Source organism: Myotis brandtii, unplaced genomic scaffold, assembly GCF_000412655.1.
Source record: "Myotis brandtii unplaced genomic scaffold, ASM41265v1 scaffold266, whole genome shotgun sequence".
Lineage (NCBI taxonomy): Eukaryota > Metazoa > Chordata > Mammalia > Chiroptera > Vespertilionidae > Myotis > Myotis brandtii.
In genome coordinates, this window is record NW_005360124.1 from 5,301,999 (window position 1) to 5,321,508 (window position 19,510).

The 19,510-nt window shown below is 39.1% G+C and overlaps 1 protein-coding gene across 7 annotated transcripts in view; it reads right to left on the reverse strand.

The window, feature by feature from the left end:
* The window catches only part of LOC102245826 (transducin-like enhancer protein 4), a 166,617-nt gene that overhangs the window by 98,568 nt on the left and 48,539 nt on the right, over positions 1-19,510 (reverse strand). For 4 of the 7 annotated variants that reach the window (XM_014541260.1, XM_014541259.1, XM_014541262.1 and 1 more), the window contains exons 1-2: positions 16,611-16,712; positions 14,722-14,784 (exon numbers count right to left, since the gene is read on the reverse strand). In XM_014541260.1, coding sequence (XP_014396746.1) covers positions 14,722-14,784; positions 16,611-16,697 — 150 coding nt within the window. In that variant the 5' untranslated portion in view covers positions 16,698-16,712. Of the gene's footprint in view, positions 1-14,721; positions 14,785-16,610; positions 16,713-19,510 lie in introns of those variants that run through there. The other 3 variants (XM_014541261.1, XM_005868293.2, XM_005868292.2) reach the window with 1 other exon arrangement.

Below are 19,510 nucleotides of genomic sequence, written 5' to 3' on the forward strand. Positions count from 1 at the left end.
GTAGTGGTGAAGCATATCTATGAACCAGGGGGTCATGATTTGATTCTTGGTCAGGGCATGCAGGAGGCAGCCAATCAATGATTCTCTTTCATCATTGCTGTTTCTATCTCTCTCTCCCTCCCTCTCCCTTCCTCTCTGACATCAATGAAAATATATTTAGAAAAAAAAACTAAAAATTTATGAAAACACTAGGAGAGGCACAATCAGTAAAATGGCCAGTTATAATAGTAATTTTCCCTTAAAGCCAACCTGACTATGTATGCTTACTGAGTACCTACTTACTATGTGCCCAAGTACAGAGCTCACATTTAGATTATTTGGTATTCTGAGTAATAAAAATGGCAGTACTTGGAAAGCAGAGAAAAAGACATGTAGGACGATTCTAGGATTCATATAACCCCTAGAGTGCCGGGGAGCGCGATCGCGCTCCTCCTGTCTTTCGCCAAAAGTGCGGGGAGCGCTATTGCGCTCCTCCTGCAGTGTCACTATTAGATGCTAGTAGTTCACTCTTTATTGACAGATGGCACCTAAGTGCAGATTACTTATGATGCCGAATGTTTGTAGTTCTAAAATTGACCACTGGCATTGAGGACACAAGAATCCTATGCAAAACGGTACCGAGCAATATTCATTTAGGAATTGTGTACTTTACTGCATATAAATTATACTTCATTAAAGTCTGTTATCAAAAAACAACAACAATAAATCCACTAAAATGATAGAGCAGAACAGGTGTGTGAAGCTTTGAACGTCTCGGGGCCCTGGGAGCACATCTAGAGCTCAGTCTAGCTAGTGGTCGGCAATTTTTTTTTCTACTAGTATTTTATAATACAATCAGCAAACAATATATGTCAAAGATGAAAACAAATGTCGTAAAGGTTTCCTTAAGTTTTTGAATATGTAACTTCATTTACTTGCGATTCATAATTTTTTTCCTAAACTGCTGTAAAATCAGCAAAAATGACTTGGCAATTTTAGCATAGTTCCTAGGATATTGGTTGGCACTCAAAGGGTTAATACCCAAAGTAAGTACAGTGGGGCCTTGACTTATGAGTGTCCCCACTAATGAGTTTTTCGAGATATGAGCTGTCTCTCGGGCCGATTTTTGCTTTGAGTTGCGAGCTAAAATTCGGGTTACGAGCCAGCTTCAGATACCCCACCGCTAGTTGGCGCAGCGAACGTCACAGTGAACGCCACATCAGCCCAGCATCACGTGTCTCACTCCTTCACTGTTGATTTGACATACGAGTAATTTGAGTTACGAGCTCCGTCACAGAACGAATTAAACTTGTAAGTCAAGGCCCCACTGTATATGGACAGAAATTTTTATGATCTTTTCCACCTTTTATTTTCAACAATGGAATTGTTGAAATTCAACAATGGCTGCTCAAAACTTCTAAAAACCCGAAAGCCCAGGAACCACATGTACACATATCCAACACACATATCATTCATTCTACTCATGCATCCATTCATTCAATAAGCTTTTAAGCGTATCTTACTCTCTGCCATTCCTGTATATTACTAAAATATCATATTACTAAAATACTTTGTATTAAGCATTCAAAGAACAGTTCCAAAAGATAAAGATGCAGAAAATACATCTAGTTAGGGCCTTTCTACCATAAATATTGTTCAACTCTTGCTTCTTAAACTGTATTCCAACTGCCAAGATAGGCAAAGCTGCCTTAGGCTGTGGGGATATCTTTCTGCCTCAGTATTAAAATCAAATGCATTGATTGAGAAAACCAGAAACACACACAAACCAGTGAGCCATAACACTGACATCTGATGTTCCTATAGAAACTTATTAAAAAGCTAAAATGACAATGGAAGTCATGATTCGGCTCCTTCCTTGTCTCTCACGGCAATGGCCATATTATGCCACATCTGAACTTTACTTATAGTTCAGAATTTTACTTCCCTATTTCTGCGAATCATCTGCTGTTTAAGCAAAGAGCCTTTGAACAGAAGCTCCTTAAGACAAAAAATGCCTCCTCCCCTGTGTGCTCTGAAAGCACCAGAAACACCCCCACATGGCTCACTCAGCAACACACTACCATTATACCACAGACTAAAGAAGTGTGCACAAGGTGTGCAAATTAAAACGAGAGAAGGGGCAAATGAGAAGAAAAAACACAGAAGCACCCCACAGTACTCTCATAAACTGACCCAAAGGAAGCATTTTTTTCTATGTTCAAATTTTAACAAATAATCTCTCTGAATCAGAAAATACAGCAAAAGTTTTTCACATCTTCTTAGAAACAGAATGGCTTTCCCATTATTTCTGCCATCTCTTCCCCTTTTCCTTCCCTTCCCCATCTGTTCCTCTCCTCCCACTCCACCCCACATCTCATTTCCTCTCCCACTTCCTGCCTATCCCCTCTGCCACCTCACCACAAGTGGTGAAGCCACTCTAGACCCAGTAAATCTGCATTAAGCAATAATCCTTATGGCCTCTTTTATTGCTCAAGCTGCTCACTCAGCTAAGCTCCTAGTTTGAACTTTATACCAACACCAACAAATAAAATACCACTAAGAATGTATTAATAAGCCAAAGGTAAGATGGGAGTTCCTCTAACCAGGATTTGGAGAGAGAGACCTAATTATTCTTTAAAATACTCTGATCTATAATTTTTAAAGAATCCTTATTTTAAAAAAAACCCTACATTGTGGTTATGGTTATACAACTCTAAATTTACTAAAAATCATTTAATTGTGCACTTAAAATGTGTAAATATTATGATGTGTAAATTATATCTCAATAAAATACTGTGATTTAAGGAATACAAGCATCTTTGGGAAACATGGTCACTAAATGAAATTCTATACATTAAATCAACTGCCTACTTACTTTCATCATAAAATTTTTTTTTTGCATTTGTTCAGAAAAAGTATTGAAAATATAGATAACATAAGCTCCTAAGTCCAACAAAGCCTGCTAAGAAACAGACCTTAACAAACCACGAACTACAGTGTGTACAATGGGTGTTCAATACTCTCAGGAGATTATATGACAATACCTGCCGTGCAAAAACTTTTCAAACATGGCAATAGATATGGTACTTTTGATAAAAAAAATTTAAAAAAATACTACTCTACAGCAACTTAGAATTTTTTTATATACACATTTTTTATTTTATTGTTTAAAGTATTACAAATAGTAGTACATATGTCTCTTCTTTTCCCCCCTACTGACCTCCCCTGGCCTCCCCTACCCCGCGGCACTTGCCCTTGTCCCCTCGCCCCCAGTGTCTTGCATCTGTTGGTTGTGCTTATATGCGTGCTACAAGTCCTTTGGTTGATCTCTTACTCCTCCAACCCTCCCCTAACTTCCTGCTGTAGTTTGACAGTCTGTTCAATCCTTCTTTCCCTCTATTTTTGTCCAACAGTTTGTAATGTTCTTTATTGTCAATAAATGAGTGAGATCTTGTGGTATTTTTTTTTAATACCCCCATTTATCAACAGGGATAGTAAAGGGAAAGTAAGGGCAACGATGTAAAATGAAGTAGGGTTCTTATAATGAACAATAATGTTCCTTACACATGGAGATCCAATAGTGAGAAACAGATAATGGCCCCACTCCTAAAAGAGCTCCCAGACATACAGGAATGCAGGATATAAAATACTAAGGAAGGTTATAAAAAGAAATGACAAAAGCATTTCCATCCATTAAGTATTTATTTACACCTACTATGTACCTGGCACTATAGTAGGAATTGAGATAAAAGTAATAACAAGACATTCAGTGAATTAATAATACTCAAGAGGTTTTGTAATTACAATTAGAGGATCATTTTCATGAAGAAAATTACAGGATGGTACGCAATCACTTACCAGGGAAATATCTAATTGAATCTCAGGCTTGGGGGAGATTCCCTAGGAGAGCTGACCCAACAATTGAGACCTAAAGGATTTGCAGGAGTCTTGTGGATGAAGAGCAAGGAGAAAAGAATTTCTGGGAGAAGGAACAGTTTGGCTAAGGTCCCTGAAGGAGAAAGGAGCTTGTCTGTCAAGAAAGAGAAGAATGTGTGTCTAGAGGAGGATATAGGGTACAGGAAAAGTTGGGAGAGACAGGCAGGTTGGATTTTGAGGGCCTTCTTGGGAATGGCAAGACACAATTCCAAACTCTTTAAAGTGGAAGAGATATTCACAGAAAGAACAACAAAGGCAAGTGCATGAAATCATTAGAGTACGGCATACACATACTCTATAGAACCACGTACTAGTGGGAAGTGGAATCCACAAGGCAAGAGGAGGCCAAACAGAGAAGGGCTTCAAATGTGCAAAGAAGTTGGGCCTGATCCCAGTAAAACATTTTTTACTAAAAATGTTTTAAGCAGCTGAGTGCTATCAGTTCTGCATTTTAGTAAGATATACCTGGTAACAGTAAGAAGGTGGATGGCAGGGAAGTGAACCAGGCTGGAGGGAGCACAGTTAGAGGGTTAATCTAATAATCTAGGGTGAAATTTAGATAGGCCTGAACTTGGACCAAATCCCTTCCTGCTAATAGTAATCACTAGCCACAGGTACAAAAAGCCACTCACTCAGAACTAGAAAGGATCTTTAGAAATCGTGACACCCAGAATCCAGTAGTGCCCAAGCACTCTAACAACCAACCAACCAACAAATCTTTCCATAATTCCAAATGCTTACATATTTCCAAATGCTGCCTGGAGTGAGGGGATTGGGATGGTGGCACTGCCTTACCAACAACAGGCCAAAGGCCATTACTATATCCAACAGGTAGTTAGGCTGTCTCTGCTTGATCACATCCTTTGAAAGGGAATGCACTACCTCATGGATAAGCTTTTTCCCTTTGGGGATAATGGACTCTAATACTGAGTAGAAATTGAAGTAGATAACTTCTTCCCACTGGACCCAGTCTTTTGCCTCTAAATTCTCCTCCATTGGAGTGCACTTTGAGTATTTGAAAATGGAATAATGTGTGTTTTCAATTTTCTGTATTCCAGGTTGAACATCCCCAGGTCATTGGCTCTGGGCCTCTCATTCTTCTGGCTACTCCTCTGGTTTTGCTCAATGCAACTAAACACAATACTTCAGGTACAGCTGAGCAGATCAAATCTGAGTGAAAAGTGTCACTCCATCTGCAGTAAGTCAGGCTGAAATCCTACCGAGCCTTTTTTCAGAAACTCTACCAAGTTTATTGACACAAATAAGCTTTAAACTTAACCAAAACTCAAGTGAGCCTTTCCTAAATGGTATTCTAAAAAATGTTAGTCCCACAAGAAATTAGGTGTTACAAAACAAACAACCCCACCATGATTAATTTAGCTAATACCTGGTAAACTGCAGGTCTTCTCTGAGCTTCAAATCTCAGAGAGTGAGTATGCATGTAAACCTTTATAAACAATTTCGGCTCTGGAATTTTGGAATTAAAGCTCTCAGCACACTGTGGGATTTGGGTTTGGCCCTGCCTTCTCCACCCTCACTCACACAGAGACAGGGCATTCTTCACTGATATGTCCAATAAGCTCTACAAGTCTGTGCTTCCAAGAGAACTTTCTGCAATGCTGAAATTGTCCTAGGTCTGTGCTAATATAACCACTAGCCACATATGAGTGGGCACAGAGCAGTGCAACTGTGGCACTGGGGCTGGGGAACTCAATTTCTAACTTTATTTAATTAATTTTAATGTAAATCTAAATAGCCACATGTGGCTATGGCTACTATATTAGACAATGCTGCCCTACTTAAAGTATTTTAAAGCTTAGCTTTAGTAATAAACTAATCACTACCTAACTGAAAGTCAAAGACATGAGTCAGTTTCTCAAATATACGTTAATTTTTTTTAGACACACAAATAAGGATTGGCACTGCTCTTTGGAAGGAGGCCTACACTGAAACCCCTCCTGAGAATCATCTTTCACTTCCAGAGGGCAAATAGGCCATCATGTCACTATAAGGATTTCACCAAACATCCAATTGCCACCGTAATCACATACAATACGCCAATTAGTCAACCAGGGAACATGGGACAGGATTATGCTCTCTGATGCCTCATTCAGTATTGGGGGGGGAGGGGGGGGATTTTAAATGAAAGGTTATCCTATGCAAGAATCAGAAAACTGTACCAAATCCCCTGAAGCCCCAATCTAGGTGTACTTAGTCATTTCCAGGCATTCCTTAGATATACAGAACTGTCATGACACATTAACCAACACTGACAAAAATGACCCTGACTGGGAAGCAGATGACAGACACTGTGAAGGCTGCTGATACTTAATGATGACTTCTGAAGATGGTCTTCCCGGTGTCACTGCATACTTATCAGGAGATCTCTGGTGATTTCAGCCAGCCTCTCCTACATCAAACCATGTTATCACAAGTCATTGATTTCCTTACAAAGTTAACAAGCAGTAAGAGGAGTTAACCTGGTGCCATTATGAAGCGAGAACACTGCCACCAGTGCATGTAACCACTGTATTTTGTTCATTTCCTCCCTGAGGCTCAATATGAAAGTGGCTGATCACATTTTTCAACTTCCATTTTACAATTATTCCATACATGCAAAATGTGGTTCAGAGTAATTCAGCACCATTTTAAATTAACCCAGATGCCAAATAAGTAGCATTTAAGATACACCCATATCTCATAATGTAGAAAGGATATATTTTACATCAAATTAAAAGGATCAAATCAATGGCATGTCTTATATAGAAATTCATGTATCATTTCATTTGACTAGTTACTCTAGCCTATTGGAATTAGAATTTATATAAATGCATATTATCATTATTATGTAATTCTGTATTATTTTCTACTATTTAGGTGTAATGTAGAGCACCCAAATAAATCTACAGAATTCTGAAGCAAAGCTCTTAACTACTTGGTACTACTCACTAGAAAAGCTAACAGGGAAATAAATCCCAAATTTGGGGTTAAGTTAAATTTGCACCAGAAAGCATTCAAGTTGGGATGTTCTCTTTCCCTAGGTAAATATAAGAATAAAAAAAGAAAGCTTAAAATGATCACTTCTAATTTTCCTTTTATATTCCAAAACTTCTAATGATCATAGAAGTATTGTTAAATGTGGTCAGAAGAATGATTTCCATTTTTTTATCCTTACCCAAGGATATTTTTCCATTAATTTTTAGAAAGAGTAGAAGAGAGAGGAAAAGAGAGAGAGAAATATCAATGTGAAAGAAACACATCGATTGGTTGCCTCCCAAGCACGCCCCCCAACCAGGGCCTGGGGCGGGGAGAAGCCTGCAATGTAGGTACTTGCTCTTGACCCGAATCGAACCCAGGACCCTTTGGTCAGGCCGACGCTCTATCCACTGATCCAATCTGGCTAGGGCCGTGGTCGGCAAACTGGGGCTCGCGAGCCACATGTGGCTCTTTGGCCCCTTGAGTGTGGCTCTTCCTAAGCCTTAGGAGTACCCTAATTAAGTTAATAACAATGTACCTACCTATATAGTTTAAGTTTAAAAAATTTGGCTCTCAAAAGAAATTTCAATCGTTGTACTGTTGATATTTGGCTCTGTTGACTAATGAGTTTGCCGACCACTGGGCTAGGGCTAATTTGAGTTCTTTATTTCATTTGTTAAATCAATATTTACAGATGCAAGGAAAAATAGCTGCTCTCTGGTAAAACCAAGCCAAAAGGTGGGCCCCACCAGGACTCTGCTACAGCGCTCCCCCACCAGCCTCTAAGCAGCCCTCCTTCCCCTTAAGTAACTCAATCACCAAGAAACTTAGCTATGGATTTACAGAGAAGTGGGGAGGTGAGGGATATCTATCCTCCTTGGCACGGAAACAAGTTGTAACATTCTGCTGAAAACAAGGTTAAAGATGAATGCTATTTCTCCAAAGGTAACGATGACCAGGGGTTTAATAAATGGGAATTAGAAAGCCACTGGTCATAAGGAACTGCTTTTATGGTCTCTTGCTCTCTCCATACAGTACACACATTTCAAGTTACTTTAGGCTGGGGTCTGGAAATGGTTTGAGGCCTGAGACCAGTAAAATGGATCAAGTCTGATGCTGCAAAACAACCAACCTGAGCTCATTTTTCTGAGCTGTCTTATAATTCCACAAAACAAAACAGTGATTAATCCAAAATATCATCCATATTTTTGGGGGGGGGGGAGATTGCAAAAAATTTTAATCCCATTCTCTCCAGATCAAAGGCAATACATATTCACAAGAATATGCCTGATGTCTGAGATATGTGAGGAGAAAGTTCTAAGTTAAAGACTTGCAAAATGTTCCATGCACCAGAAGAGACTTTCTTAACATAACTTCTCAATTCAATTAGCATTTTCCTTCCAGCCAGTCTACTACAAAATAGGGCAGGCCTATGTATGCTCTGCTACATCCCACCCTTCAATTAAGAGCTCTTCAAGAGTCTTTGTACTTTGAAAAATACAGGCATAAACATAAGCTGTGAATCTAGAACAGGGTGGGGAACTGTCCAGCCCGTGGGCTGTTTAAGGCCCTCAAAATCATTTGGTCTGGCCGTGACAAGGCATTAGGGGTGAGTCAATTAAATGTTTGATCAAATATAGCAGGCTAACTTTTAAGTTGATAATTTTGCATGCCCCACCAATAATGTTATAAATATCCAAATGGCCGTTGGCAGAAAAAAGGTTCCCCACCCCTGATGTAGACCTAGACAGCCTAGAGGGCCCATAACTGTTCATATGGGTTCCTTTCCACCTCCTGTGAATGTATGAAGGATAAACAATCCCTGATGGGTGTTTCCCTTCTTATAATTCATACTTTGGAGGAGACTTCTATATTCTATAACAAGACATATGTGTTTATATTTTATGTGATAGATTAAAATACAAGTTGTACTAATTATAAAGTCAGAGCTAGAGTTTTCATATAAAGACGCGCCACTGGCTCATATGACTTCCCTTCATACCAACAATGGCAGTAATAACAATGGCCACTGCTTTTATTTTATATGCAGCATGATGTCTAGAAGAAACTGCTAATTGTCCCCTGATATTCCTTCTCTTATATTAGTATAAGGTTTAGGTGAGCCTAACGGCCACTCAGCCTACATTTCCAAGTCTTCCTTGCAGCTAACTGTGGGCAGGTAATTAGGCATTGTTCATTGCAAAGTGAGCAAAAACATGAACATCTTCAACATCATACCATTAAAAAAAAATGGCATATGCTCTGTCTTCTCCTTCCTCTGGCTGGGGCAGGATATGATGCTACTAGTGATGATGGTAATACAAGAAGAACACCAGAGGCTGTTGGTGAAAATTTATTACATTATAGTTGAAAATCTTCTTAACTCAGGGCACAGTTGTATTTTTCAGAAACTCGCTTAAGTCACCAAATTAGCTACAGCTGTTTCTATGCAAACTGTTCTGTGAGAGAAAACAGCTTTTATCTTAACTAAACTATTATTCCTTTGATATTAAAGCAGCCAAATATCCAGGTAGGTTCTTTACACTGTCACAAATCCATATAAAACAACCCAATAGTATAGGTTTCCCATTACATGGATGAGGAGACTGCAGCCCAGGAAGTGAAGTATTTTACCCAGCATGATAAAGGAAGCAAGTGGCTGAGCCGGGATTGGGCTCCAGGTGTGCCTAACCCTCAGGATCTTATCACACTGCCTCTCACATAGCACAACTCTACCAATGAACTCTGTTCCTTGTTAGAGGAGCAGTGAGTTTCTGAAAAATACAACTGTGCCCTGAGAAGAGAAGATTTCCAACTATAACGTAATAAATTTTCACCTATCAGGGGTTTGAAGCTCTCAAAGGTCTTAGGAACATCTGTTGATCACCATGAACCATACCCTGCTTGTCTCAAAAGTAAACAATTTTATAATCTAGGAAAAGAAGAGTTCAAAAAACACAACTGTCCTCCAAATCAGGTCCTCAGCTACTGCCTAATTTAATGCTTCATCTAACAGGTTAAGACCGTACTTACTGCTTCACCAAAAAACAAAGTACCCCCCCCCCTTCTGAAAGATAATCTGTGTGGAGCTACCTGCCAGCTGCTAAAAGCAGCCCCTAAAGCTGCAAGGCCGACCTACCTTCACAGGAACGCTGCCAGCCAGCATTCTGAAATACTACCATGAACTCTTCCCAGCGTTTATAAGTCCTTCCTCTCCAAATGTCTTGGGACTCAAAATAAGCTGGATAGAATCCATTTCCCAGTAAAAGGAAAACAAAACAATACTGGCCTTTACTATCCCAAGTGCTTTACATTTCAGTACATGCGATAAACATTATTAAGATGGGGTTATTCCCACCATTCTACAGGAATACTAAGGCTCAGATAGATCAACTTTCCCAACACAAAGCCAGTAAGAGGCAGAGTTGGTCTGATTTCAAATTAGCAGAAACATTGCACCTTGCTGCCAGGGTGTAACAAGTGCCTATACTTTTTCAATCTACATTAGGAATTCCTTAAAGATATGTTCTTGGGAAAGGAGGAGGGGGACACTGGTGGCGAGTCTACTTACTGGCATCCTCCAACTTTGCTCAGGGCCCTAATGTCTAAGGGTCTACAAAAGCTATATCCTGAAATCGCTGATGAAAAAAAGACTCCATCCACATAATCTACTTGTAAAACCAAAACCAACTTCAGCTAAGCCATCAGGTATATTTTGAAAACAGCCAGATCTCAATGGGATTGAGAAGTTTATTTTTCTGTATAACTTTGTGGGTAAAACACAGGCCCCATTCAAAACCACGATTTCTTCTGAGGTGAGTGCTACTGGTTGAGCACCCTGAATAGCTGTCATCTTATGGAGGGACCTTTGCTTGCTGACTGGGGAGAGACAGTTGTTTGCTAAATGGGAAAATTAATTTTTGGAGCTAGAAGAGAATCACTTTGGAGGCTACCTAATGCCTCACCAAGATTTTCAGCTAGTGTCAGCCACGGGTTTGGTTTTAATTTACACTTTTTTTCCTTTACCAGAAGGACATTAGAGAGGAAGATAACAAATTCACAATTTCCCAAAAAGCAATGACTACAAGGAGGCGGGAGGGCTGACTCCAGGTCCTCTCACAAGGAAATCTAGCACTTCACAGCTGCTGTAGCTAGTACCGATGCTAGTAGTAAACATCAGGAGGTGCTTACTATGTGCTAAATTTCATGTACATAATCCAAGTAATCCCCAAAGTGACTGTGTGTTCCATGCTATTATTAACCTCATCACACAGATGAGGAAACTGAGGCTTAGAGAGGCAAATCACTTGCTAAAGGTCACCCAGCTTAACTCGGTTATAGAAAGCCACTCAATTTATAATAGGGAGGCCAAGACTTGGCCCAGATCTGACTGTCATCATCCTGGCATTTCTTGCTATGGAACTGCCAACTGGGGAGCTGATTATTTTTAGTTTCTTCCCTGCAAATAAGGCCCAAAGTGGGATAGAGAAGAGCTTCCCACTTACTACTTTGAGGTTTGCCTTTTAAAGAAGAAATTTGAGGGCAGCGGACTATAGATTAGCCTTTACACATTCCTAAAAGCCAAAAGAAAGGGGGGGGGGGGAACCCAGCTTTAGATGGGTACAGACACACAAGCTTTCTCTAAATTCTGATATTAGGAATCCTATAAAATTCTAAGAACTATAACTGATAGTTACTTTAATGACAAGAGTTGGCAATATCTTTTTTTAATGCCTGGACTTTGGAAGTAGTTGTATGTGAGCAAACAAGCACATCATTAAAATATATATTGACTATAATTTTTAAAATTTTCAAAATGTTTTAGTGAAATCTAATAGAAAATTAATTTTCTTTGTATTATATCCATACACTTCAAGAACTTTTTTTGTTGTATTAATCTTCATCTAAAGATATTTTTTCCACTGATTTTCAGAGAGAGTAGAAAGGAGGAAGAGAAGGGGAGGTGGAGGGAGAGAGAGAGATAAACACTGATGTGAAAAAGACACATCACACATTGACTGGTGCCTCCCTCACACAACTCAGGTACATGCCCTTGACTGCGAATGGAGCCCCTTGACCCTTGTGTCCACAGACTGTCACTCTAACCACTGAATCACACTGGCCAAGATCCTTCAAGTACTTTTGATCTACACTTATACAACTTATTTCTAAAATAAGGTCTTGCAGTTAAAACTAAATTTAATAGTTTCATTCAGTACTATGTGTGTGTGTGTGTTTTTTAATTTCAGAAAATGTGGTACACTAGACACAAGCATTAAGCAAGTACAATAATCAACTCATGGGGGCTAACTTAAAAATAGACTTTACCTAAATGTATGTAAATTTGCCTCTTGTTCCTATCAAATTGGAAAAAAAAAATCTCTCCAACCACTGTCCTATACCTCATGTACTAGTCCTTTAGGGAAGGTTTTTTTTTTCTTTTCTCTAAATGCAATCATTTAATTTTAAAATAAATTCTAATACCGCAGCTGCCATTTTGGCAGTGAGACTGTCACACAGAGAGCTGGTGTTAAAAGATCAGATTAAGAGCCTTCAGTCCTGGCACCAGTGAGGCTCGCAGCCATGCAAGAGTGATTTTCCATGCCTCTGAAGAGACAGGAAATAGAATTCATCTTCCTCTAATAACCTGCCTCCTCGCTTCCCTCCACATTACCGTCCATCTGGCCTCAGGGTAAAGGCAAGGAGTCTGATGCTCACAGAATGCCCAGAAGGGGAAAGAAGGTGGGCAATGTTCAGACACAAAACATCAGAGAGGACTGGATTGGTCAGGAACAAACATGTCTGTGGCCCACACATGAGAAGATATAAACACACCTTAAGAAACTAAAAAAAGATGAGCCAATTAATCCAAAGTAAGCAGAAGAAAAGATATACACAGAATTAGGATTTAGAAAACCATGACATAGGTCATTCATTACACATGAATCAAGCATTTCAACCAAGAAATGTCAAAGGTAGTGGGGAAATAAACAGTAAGTGATGAGATTATGATGCCTACTCTCGCACCTCACGCATAAAAGGAGCTGCCAGTATCCCCCCCATGGCTTTCCTCTACAGGGTACAACTTCTCAGCCAATTAATTCCAGTCCAGTCTTGCTCAGCAACACTACCATTACACATTTTGCTCCTACTGGACCTGCTTACACAAACAACATAACTCATGTGGGAAAACCACCTACTGGTAAATCAGCTCCACCAACATCCCCAAGACCTCCTTCCACTTCTAAATATAACACCACAGATCCTGCAGTAATGCCATGGGAAGAAACTGTCTAGTGATTATATAGAGGTCTGTGCCTGCAGAGATCTAATACCACCTCAGGGATAATTCAAACTTCTTCTGCCTTGGGTTGTGTCACCTCAGCCTGGTTACAGCTCTGTGGGTTATGCATTCTTCCCATTCTCCATAAAGCAGAGCTGCTTCAAGTCAGAAGAAACACACACTGGTCTGGAGTGGTCAAAGGGCACCCAGGCTTCCTAAAGGAATGCCTACAGGCCCTTGACTCTCCTTCGCCACCCCATCTAATCTAGTTACAAGCAAATCCCGAGTGGAAATAGGTAAATGGAGATACAGTGGGTGGTGGTTCTGTGGTAACAGCTAAAGGGGGAGAAAGACAAAACACCCTTTACTGTTTGTGATCCAGAAGAACATTTGAATTCAGGATTTTAACTTATGTCCAGGATTTGTGAATATGAGCACCAAAAAGGGATAGATACCCAATGAAAGGTAGCCATGGTTACTCAAGTCTAACCCAGTTCAGACCAAATAAGAAGTCACAGAGAATCCACATCTCTGTAACATACATGCATCGCAAATACCCTCTGCACACTAACATCAGCAGATCGTGCCCACTGATAGGCAACAAACCACTCTCCTTCAAAGCAGGGACAGACACACTTAAAAGAACAGAAGGGTAGGAGGAAAGTCGCTCAGTGCTTTCTATCCTACAACACACAGCTCTGTGACTGCAGGACATGCAGATATTTCATTAGTTAGCTTCTTCTCACAGCTTATCTTCCCTGAGCAATGAAGGATTCAGTAATACAAAATCAAAAAGTATCCCTTTCCAGCATGCTCACCTAAATTTCTAACTACCCAAAGCAAGCAAGCAAATGAACAACAACAACAAAAAAGCCACATGGAAGCCACCATGCACTAGAAATGCACCTCCTCATTCCAGCATATGTACATCTGTGGACAGGTGGTGAGCAAGAGAGAGCGAGAGAGCTGCATGCCCCCCTGGCCTTGGCAACGCATTAAGTCCATGGCGTTCAGAGCAGTGAGTCCACTAAGCCCATCTTGCATCTTTTCTCAAATGCACAGGCAATACAAAGACTTCATGAGGTAACAATAGTAACTTTTTAAGAGCAGCTACACAAAAGTTACATTAGTTTGTGTTTACTACATAAAGTAGTTTCTATTTGATACCTCTTCTGACAACTCACTGCCCAGTGACACAAGTGTAGAACAAGCTTTTGTCTTCTGGGAAATTTTTTAAACTACCCTATTAGATGCCATTAAGACAAACAGTCACAATTCTGAGTAACACTACATTGTCCAATGACAGCAGATATTTTAACAACTGAATTTTCCTTCGCATATTAGAAACATTCCATTATATAAACACAATTATTTTCCACTAAATGTAAGTAAGGTGTTGAAGTTGGAATACAAACACTGTACCTTAGAAATGTGTAATACAAACACCAAGAGGCCGACAAGGGCAAAGAGTCAATCCCACAATCCCCCTTCTACAAAACCACGAAAACGGCACCTTCTAGCCCAGTGCCTAAAACCAACTGCCTTACCTCTTGGGACAGGAAAGGAATGACTTGTGCACAGATAGCATTCAGCCTCTTGACAATCTCTGCCTGTAAAAAAACAAAAACAAAAACAAAAAAAAGGAAAGGGAAGCAATGAAGAGAACAGTCAGCTGGTTACAAATTCCCAAAATATTAACAAGATGATATTAATACACACTTTATATTCTGGCTGGTATACTTCATAAGGAAGAGGAAAACACTCACCAGCTAGCCCACTAAAGGGCAGCAGTGACAACAGTGCCACATTAATAGCACAATTTATTAACCAGAATTCATCTTAAAAAGTCAACCTTCAAGAACCAGGACAACATAAAAAAATTTAATTTTCATAACTGGAAATCAGTTTCAAAAGCTTCAACAGGACCCTTATTCAATCTGATGTGGTTTTTCATAAAAACCCAAGTTTTTAGAATTTAGATAATAAATATACATTCTTCTCTATATCTCAACTTCTCTCAATTAGTACTCACTGGGATTTTATAATTAAGTCCCCAACCTCTCCCCAAAAATAGCACCCAACCAACCCCCAAAAGTTGATTAATTCATATCCTTAGCAATAAATTGTTGAAAAATGGCATGTTTTCTTTAACCATAAAAATTCCCAAGTGTATTAACCAAGATTTTCTGTGTGAAGAGGTTTAGAACATGCTAAAAATCTTCCTATACAAGCAATTTGTGTGTATATGGAAACTAACCTTGGGAACTAATCATAGCACTATATATCTGTAAAAGTCCCAATAATGTCAGATAACAGATTTTTCTCTAATAATTTTTGTAAGTATACACATTTTACAAAAGTAGGATGCTGCAGTAAGTTTGAAGGAAGGAGGGAGGGAGGGAGGAAAGAAAGGAAGGTCGCCACTATGTTTTCTTTATAACACTACTCAAAGCTTCACCAATGTTCATCTTAATTTGTAAATTTGTATTATCAGACTAGAGGCCCGGTGCAGGAAATTCTTGCACAGTGGGGGGGGGGGGCCCCCTAAGCCCAGCTTGCCCCCTCTGCACCCTCTCGCAATCCAGGGACCCTTGGGGGATGTCCGACTGACAGTTTAGGCCCAACCCGGCAGTCGGACATCCCTCTCGCAATCTGGGACCGCTGGCTCCTAACTGCTCGCCTGCCTGCCTGATTACCCCTCACCACTCCCATGCCTGCCTCCCTGATCGCCCCTAACCGCCTCTGCCTCAGCCCCTGCTGCCGAGGCTTTGTCTGGATGTCCAGAATGACATCCAGAAAGTCGTTCAGCTGTCCAGTCTAATTAGCATATTATGCTTTTATTATTATAGATGGCTCCTTATAGACTTTGGCATGTGACAGGTAAACACATTTCTTTTATATACATACAAATAAAATAGCTTATATTTTACTGATGAGGTGGGGAAAAGGAGAGGAATACTGAAAGGCAGATAACATAAAGCAATTACTATTTTTCAAGCATTCTTAAAATAAATTCCATCAGGGTCAGTTCCTCATTTTTTAAAAGAACAAAATGCTCTCTTTCTTACTAAGTCATTACCAGAATGATAGTGACACGCCTTGTGCATTCTAGGTTTCCTTCTCTCATCAGCAACCCTTGACTTGATAGCAAAGCATCTTTTAAATGCCAGCACCTTACAAACTTTGCCAGCCAGGAGAAAACACAAATTCACCAAGTTCCAAACCTAAATTTTCCATTCCAATTCTGCATTCCTAACAGGATGGACAAAAACCTAGCACCAACAAGCAGCAGTGAATAAGGACCCAACTGTGCTGACCTGATTTAATTTATGGCACTTGCCCCATGGAGCAGTTAGCTATCCTTTAAGAATGCTTAAACCACCATGAAAGGCTGCAATGGGAATCACCAAACCACTCTCCACCTGGACGAACATACCACAGTGGTTATGGGGTGAAATTCCAGTGTGAGCTGAGAAAAGAGAGTAGCATTCACCAGACTAAAAGCACAGTGTCTCAAAGGCATTTGGTTGTTAAGCTTTCTGTAGCAAGAGGTGGAGGGAGAGAGAATAAAAGATAATGAGACACTTTGGGGCAGACCAAACTGATGATTCTAATGCTTAGAACCATCTGCCAAGCATATTTTCCTCATTATGTTGTTTACATAAATAAAATAGTCCCTTGCTAGGAGAGTTGAAAAATGTGTGGGCACATAAGAAAACTGAGTTCTTTAGTTTGCCTATAGGCAATAAAAACTACTCTAAGGAAACTTAGCTGGCAAAACAAAGACCAAGAGGTATTTATCTGGCTTCTTTAACTTTGGACCTAGGCTATTTCAAGTCTAAACAAATATGGAAAAAAGTCTGTATTTTCTTTAAAAATGTAGAAAAGTCGTTTTATTGGTTCATATATGTTTACATGCACACCGAACAGAAAAAGCAGAGGGGGCGACCTCCCAAACATTTTCTTTAAAGGCCTCCTTTTGTTTAAAAGACTTCTTAATTTCTTTAAGTTGTCATGCCAATGGATTTTCATGGTCAGGCTAATTGGCAGCAGGGGGGTGGGATGTGTGTGTGTGATTTCATAAAATTAAGCCAGTCATTCTTCACTTTGAAAGCTAAAGTTGCCTCGGAAACACTGCTGCTTCCATGGTCATCTAATTTTGCTTCTTTTGTCCCATAGGATCCAGCTTTAGGGAGGCATCATTTATTTACAGGCCTTTCCACTGGGCTTCAGTGATCAGCCAATAATACTGCGGACACACACTTCTAATGGCCTATGTTTTGAAACTGAGTCTAATCTAATGGCGTGAGGTCCAAACTCCTTTTCCAGCACAGCCATTAAGGGATGTAGGTTATTGCTGTTGTCACCATTGATATTTGTCATTGTAATGTAATTAGGGCCCTAAAATGATGCATTACAGCCCTTGGCATAGCTTCTATTAAAATCTTTTCTTCTGCTCACTGAACTGCGACCTGCTTTCTGATGAATAACAGACAGCTAGCTTTAGGGTAAGGAGCAGATTCATCAAAGAAGTATTTTTCAGCTTTGGGGAAGGAGAGGGGGAAAATAGGCAACCTAGGAGGAAAAGCACTAGGGGAGAAAAAGCCACAATACACATTTGAATTTCATCTGACCACTTGAAATTCTGATTGCATCTGATGAATCTTGCTTAGACAATATATTCCCAGTCTTTGAATCACATGGTTAATCAGGGTTCTAATCTGCTATCCATCAGCCTAGGCCAGCACTGTAGCTTCCAATCAAATTTATAGGTGATGTGGCTCATGCATCCCTGAGCAAGTACATTCACAGATAGCCCATTTAAACAGGCAGAGATTCTGAAATACTGCTGTTAGGGTTACTGGATGTTATCATGGTATTCGATGCTTTATGGACACCGCTAACTATTGCCTTCAGTTGCCCATGACATACCAAAATAGCATTAACGGCCCCAATAAAAGAACAATTGTTCATGTCAATATATAACAAAAAGATTGTTTTTGCAGCCATAGTTTGTCAAATACATTAACAATTTTGACACTTCTATTATGTCTTCCTCTATCCATCAAAATATTCATTAAAAAAACCTAGTTGCACATATTCTCCCACCCTCAACTATCATTCTATTTCTTTCTTCTATAATTTCCCAGCTTTATTCCATCCCTCCAATAAAGAGGCAATAAAATTGATAACCATCTCTAATTTTAAAAAAACGTTTGAGCTAAATATTTTAGAAAAAAGTTAACTTTAAAAAAGGCATGCTATGAATCCTTTACCTATGCACTCCAAACCTGGCACATGAATGCTGACAAGCTAACTCCAAAGTGGTGATGGCCAGTGGACTAGTAGCATAACCAGTCAGTAATGAAACAGAAAAATGCTGAGAAGAACCTTTTATCCCTTTCATCTTCACACTCCAACTCAAGAATCACTGAAAATTATTAACTACCATGCAACATGGAAAAGCAATGCCATGCATTGAAAAGAATGCCACGATTCAATCACTAGATTACAAAGCAACAAATACTAAAGCACACAGTATCAAAAACATATTTTCTTTATCATATATAACAAATTACATTAGTCATTTAAGTAAGACAAAAAACTGGTTAAGCCTATGCTTAAATTGAATTGCAACCTCTCAAATAGTTCTAATACAATAAATCTAAATTTTATTTATATTATTTCCGCCTACATAATATCCTTTTAAAAAAATTAAACAAATTTTATTTTAACCACATAATAAACTTGAGAGAAAGTGCAGATGACTTTATTTTAGTAACCAAAGAGTCATCAAAATCAATCATTTTAAAATTTTTCTTAGAATTTTTAGCCTCTCATTGAAATAGGAAAAACACTATTACATATTATTGAAATAAAACAGAATAACAAAACATTAGAAAACCATTTTAGCAGCCAACCAGAAAAAAATTTAAAAAGAACAAAAATATCTAAACAATTATAGTTTCAGAAAAACATTCTTTAATAACATCTCATGACTAATGTTTTCTACAGCAGTTTCTTTGCCAAAATTTTTTTCCGAAGATGAATCTATTTATTTTATTATGTGCTTATCAAGAACATAACACCCACTATGTATAAACACTTTTTTTTAAAGTGAAGAATAATTCCTTCTTATTCTGTCTGAAATCTGTTTTGGAATAAGTACAAATAAATCTTGCAATTCTCTCCTTCACCCTCCCTTTACCACTACAGAATAAAAGACTATAATTTTAATTCAATCAGAAAATTATCTCGATTTGTTCATCAACCTACTCCAAATTTTCTGAGAAACACTACAACTTTTGGAACTGATTTTGCCTGCCTCTAGATTAA